The sequence below is a fragment of the Macadamia integrifolia genome, unplaced genomic scaffold, assembly GCF_013358625.1.
Source record: "Macadamia integrifolia cultivar HAES 741 unplaced genomic scaffold, SCU_Mint_v3 scaffold1582, whole genome shotgun sequence".
Lineage (NCBI taxonomy): Eukaryota > Viridiplantae > Streptophyta > Magnoliopsida > Proteales > Proteaceae > Macadamia > Macadamia integrifolia.
The window spans coordinates 17,849-23,793 of NW_024868266.1; the positions used below are offsets into that span (position 1 = coordinate 17,849).

At 40.6% G+C, this 5,945-nt stretch overlaps 1 protein-coding gene across 1 annotated transcript; it reads right to left on the bottom strand.

Moving 5' to 3' along the window:
• Positions 1 to 1,009: 1,009 nt before the first annotated feature.
• On the bottom strand, positions 1,010 to 1,579 carry LOC122064251. The gene has a single exon (XM_042627960.1). It carries the CDS (start codon positions 1,577 to 1,579, stop codon positions 1,010 to 1,012), a length of 570 nt encoding a protein of 189 aa, XP_042483894.1.
• Positions 1,580 to 5,945: the final 4,366 nt, after the last annotated feature.

A 5,945-nucleotide genomic window follows, 5' to 3' on the forward strand; every position in this document is an offset into this window, starting at 1 on the left:
TAATCGATATTATGATTTTTTTTCCTCTTATTTACTAATCTTTCCCAAGCTTACCCTATTTATTAACCCCTTAGATGTAGTGAATCAAGAAGCTTTACTTGAATGAAGATTGCACTTGCACAATGCATGTTGATGGAAATGCCTCCCATATTGAATATGCTGACTTTATTTGAATTCCATTATTCTACTAGGAAAAATTATTATAAATATGGAATTGTGATGTTACTTAGATTTAATAAACGAGTTGTATTTATTCTTAGTTGTGGTGCCACCAGCACTATAGACATTGGTCATTTTGAAATTTATATTGATTTCAATTTAAAAGCTATGTAAGTCTTCCGTTATGTTTATTTTATAATGGTGTGTTGTGGTTTAATTGAATTTGTGAGGATTTTGGTTCGATTTCGGTTTATTATTTAAAAATTGATCGATCATGTGATTTAGGTTATTTTTGGTAAAGAACAAATTTACTGATGGTGATAAACATGTGTACATTCATTAGCTTCAAATTCACAAAGTCTGAGAAGCCATGGAGTGGAATATGGCTAATTTGTCAAACACATGATAGACAGGGCCTTCCGTGCCAGGGCATCTACAACATTATTTAGAGTCCTTGGAATACAAGTGAAAGAAATAGATACAAATAAAGAACACTACTGCCTAATATCGTTGACTAGTGCTGCCGCCTTCAAAGGTGGTACTTCATTACAGTCTAGAAGTAAATTAACAATCTCCTTGCTATCCGATTCTACTTGAAGATGCAGATATCCTAAAGCCAAAGCATGAGATAAAGCAGATCTGATGGCCAGTGCCTCTCCTTGAATTACTGAACTTAGGTAATGAGGATTTGAGATGGCCTTAGTCAGTCCTCCAAACTGGTCTCTGAAAATAAAGCCCCAACCACCTTCCGAAGTCCCTCAGGGAAGCGCCGCATCACAATTAACTTTGATATAACTTGGAGCTGGGGGTGACCATTTCTCAAATGGTGCATAAATAGACCTGCCCGTAGCTACATTCTGTTGATGATCCCTTGTATTAACTGTAGTGAATCAACATAAGCCTTTTCCGCCACTGTTATCACTTCTTGTGGGGTCCATATCTTGACATTGAAAACCAGATCATTTATTGCAAGCCATAGATACCAGCAAAGGAAAGATGCTCTAGAAAACGACTCACGGGCAAGCTTCTTATTTGATCGGAATAGAGCATCCCAACTTCCTAGCCATTCATGGAGCAATGGGATATGATCTGATAGAGGCGAGTATGAAAGGCTACTGCCAAACCAAACCAAGTGTGCAAAAGAGCAACCAAGCAAAATATGATCAACTGATTCCTTTTCTGTGCCACACCGACAACATGAAGGATCAATTGGTACTTGCCGAGAATGGAGACCCTCCCCTGATGCTATCCCTTGGGCACAAGCTCTCCAAATGAAGCTTTTAATTTTTGGGAGAGTCTTTATAGCCCATATGCGATTCCAGGTTGAGTCTGGGACATGATCCCATTGGTGAAGACGAGAAGATGATGCACCTGTGGCGATGGCATCTTGGGCCTCATTTGAAAGCAATTGGTATGCCATTTTGACTAAAAATAGGCTATTCTTTGAAGGACCCCAAACCTGCTTATCAACTCTTTGATATAGACTAAAATTTACCTTAAGAATAGCCTCCTTTGTATGTGGTTGAAAATACTATTGCAGTAAATCTGTCCTCCAACGTCTAGAGATGGGATCAGTAAGCTCTGCAACCGAGTTCAAATGGCAAGTTGGCAACCAGGTTTTGGCTCTTGAATCTTGAACTTGGGGAGAGAAGGTACCCAACTATCTTGCCATATGTTCACATTTTCCCCACTTCCTATTTGCCAAAGTAAACCCTTGAGGAGAGTTTTCCTTCATTCTAAAAGACTTTGCAATCCCCATGATGGTTTGCTACCCAACCTCGCCTTAAGGAAACTTGAGTTTGGGAAATAAGTTGACTTCATTGGATGGCCCCAAAGGATGTCCGGGGATGACCAAAGCCACCAAGCTGCCTTTGCCAATAAAGCTTGATTCTGAATTTTTGAATCTTTAAAGCCCAAGCCCCACTTTGACTTTGCACGACACAGACGAGACCAAGAAATCCAATGGATCTTGGAGTCTTTATCTAAATCCCCCCAATAAAAGTTTGATGTCGCCTTCCTTATCGAGTCATGATGAGATACTGGTAGCTTAAAGTGCGACCCTGCAAAATTTGACATAGGTGAAATAGCAGCCTTTAATAGAACTTCCTTGCTAGCATGAGATAGAAAATTATTCTTCCAACCTTGTAACTTCCCAAGAGTCCTCTCCTTCACCTCTTGGAATAAAACCTTCTTAGATATTCCAAATTTAGTCGGTAATCCCAACTATTTAGATGGGCAATCACCATATGGCACTTTTAAAACTCTTGAAAACCAACGCTTGAATCTTTCATGAGTATTAGGACTGAATGTAAGAGAAGACTTTTGAAGATTTATAGATTGTCCCGTGGCTTTGCAATAAAGATCCAAGCAATGCTTAAGAGTTGTGACCTCATGAAGCCTCACTTGTGAGAAAAGTAAACAATCATCAGCGCAAAGCAAATGAGTCAATGGGGAACCCTTGTGATGGATTTTGATGCCATGAAGATTGCCAAGATTTTGTGCATAAGAAATAATAGATGAGAGTGCTTGTGAGCATAAAATAAATATGGCAGGGGAAATAGGATCTCCTTGCCAGATACCACGGGTTGAAATAATAGAGCCCTTGATACCCCCATTGACTAAGAGCTTATATGAAACAGACCGGATACATGCCATCACAAGGTCAACCCAATACTGGTGAAAGCCCATCCTTAAGATCATACCTTCAATAAATCTCCATTATAGCCTATCGTGTGCCTTTTGCATATCCAACTTGAGTGGTAAAAACTTGGCTTTGCTTTTTTTTTGCTTCTTAATATAATGGAACATTTCATGTGCTGCTAGAATGTTATCAGATGTTAGCCAATTTGGAATAAATGCAGATTGAGTTGGATCAATAATTTGACGTAATGCACCCTGCAACTGCTCTGCAATCAGCTTGGTAATGACCTTGAAAATCACATTGCATATTTCCTCTGTCACTACAGGGTTGACAACATTCAAAACCTCAACTAAAGCCTCATTATCAACAGGCTCAGAAGCATAAATATGTTGAAAATAAGAACATAAAATTTTTGAAACATCTGACTCAGAGGATAACCATTGACCTGATAGGGACTTAAGCTTAAGGATCTTATTTTGATGATGCCTTCGCAAAGTCAAAACATAAAAAAATGAGGTGTTCTTATCGCCACATTGCAACCAAGTATTTCTTGACTTTTGCTACCACATTTCCTCCTTTTGAAGCTCTACGTAAAGCAATTTTTGGATTTCGGACTCACATTTTTAAGAGCAAAGTGATGATGGAAGGGTGGGTTTGGGGGCATTACACACACACACACACACTCTCTCTCTCTCTCTCTCTCTCTCTCTCTCTCTCTCTCTCTCTCTCTCTCTCTCTCTCTCTCTCTCTCTCTCTCTCTTACACATACACATACAAAGGGTTTAGCTTGTGATCTAACTTCCAACCCTAACCTGTCACACCCCGCCTGACTCACCTGAAGGCTAGCGACATAGACAAGCACACGTGTCCACAATCCATCCAGGATCCACGATGCAGTACTTTAAGTTCATAAGATTATGAAATGAATTCTAAAATCACATACTTATAATATAAAAAAAATATATCAACTGGTGTTTTCTATTGCTATTTACCATATTTACACAAAAAGAATGTTTTCACATCTGGATCATAATTTCAGTTATGCCCCCCATAGGGCTACATCTGTTAAGTACAAAAAGAATAAAAAATATAAGATAATACTCACATCCTCAGCGTGCTCCAAATGCACAATCAACGCACACGCATCTATCCTCGTGCTCAACCAGCTCCTCGTCCTAGAGGTCACCTCCATAGAGAGCCGGGACCTCGATCACAGTTTCCAAAGGATTTCCTAAATCAACACCTAAAAAGGGGCAACAACGGGGGGTGAGCTTCCACGAAGCCCAGTGAGGGGTAACACACACAAGCAATCATGACAATCCAAGAAAATGCAATAGTATAAATATTCATGCCCGACCACATCAATATGAATGCAATTATACGAATACAATGACATGATCCATTTATTATCTAGCAATTCTAAGCAACAATTTCTAAGTCCAAAGGGGGTATAAGTGCTACTGCAACATAAGTGTTATCCCCAGTCATGAATGTACGTTATCAGTCCCCAGGGATACTAGCTAGTTGCGAGTCAGGAGCGTACCGGTTCCGGAACCACATCGTTACCCGGTAAACCCCTATTAATAACCCTCCTATAATACCACTACATCAAATCCAACATTGCATGTAGGGTATACCCGTCACTGAATCAAATATTGCATAAGGGTCTGTCACGACGCTGACATCTGTGCACCTCAGTCATCGAAAATCGTCCTCAACCACGAACCATTGGACGAGAGGATTAGCTAATACGTAAACCCCTATTGGCAAGGGTTGTAGCACCAGGGTGGTTATCCTAGCCCAATGCATTCTAATATGCCACAACACAATTCAATTACACTTACACACTCACACACACCCTGAGTATACAGTGCCGCCGCACCAACCATTGGCCACCCTGCACCCCAGTCACACACACACACACTCACCTTGAGCATGCAGTGCCGCCGACACTAACCATTGGCCACCCTGCACCCCAGTCACACACCCACACACGCACACTCACCCTGAATATGCAGTGTCACCGGCACCAACCGTTGGCCACCCTGCACCCCAGTCACACACACATACGCACACATGTACAATCATAATTCACATTCTTATGCCACATCAACACTTTACATAAGGAATAATATAATAATATGCAAGATGATAAAATTCATCCACATATACATTATGATGCAAGCATTCCATAAAAACACACAAAATCCCCTCACCTCGTGTTCTAGATGGCAGTAGATAGTTGATGGTTTTGTGTTGCGTGCTCCCGTCACTTCTCAATTCCACTCCTAGGATACATAATGTTTTTAGGTTATTCGGTTATTCAAAGAGGAGTGGGAGACTAGGACTTGTGCCCCAAAAAAAGGATAAAAATTTAGCTTTAAAATAGTTCACCAGTGGATGATTACTGGTGGATGGTCATCCGCCGGTGAGTTCACCGGTGGATAAATCTGAAAGGAATGCACATCCTGTAATATTTTCACCAGTGATGCTTACCGGTGGATGATCATCCGCCGGTGAGTTCACTGGTGGATAAATCCGAAAGGAATGCACACCTTGCAATATTTTCACTAGTGGATGGTCCCTGCCTTCATCAGCTGGTCGGTGACCATCAGTCGGTGAAGTTAAAATCAGGGTTTTCTTGCCCAGATCAACCCTATTGGCCCTGTGGTTGTGTATGGTGGTGGAAGTGCGTATTTTTCAGTGGAGTGTCATTTCCCAACTCCATTCCTCCCTTTTTCCTCTTTTATATAGTTTACAAATTGGGTTTTGTGATTTTAGGGTTGGTTTTCATGTAGGGCATCCTCACACACTTTACTTAGCTTAGATTTAGTGAAATTAGTGAGTGGATCAACATAGGATTTCAAGATACACCCAATTTCCTCAATACACAAGTCTAGGTTAAACTAAATTAGGGAAAACTTAGGTTGAGCTCATGGAATGGTCATTAATGGCTTATGAAATCACTCTCACACACCATACATAGGTTTAATTTCATTTTCCCCAACTTAGGATTAGGTTAGGATGTTAGGTCATAGAGGATTTGTTCAAATTCCCAAATCCGAGGGTTTTGGGTAGGGGTTTCATAGGGATTTGTCCTTAGACCCAAGGTTGAGTAAATAACCTTGCCAATGTAGGTCTCTTA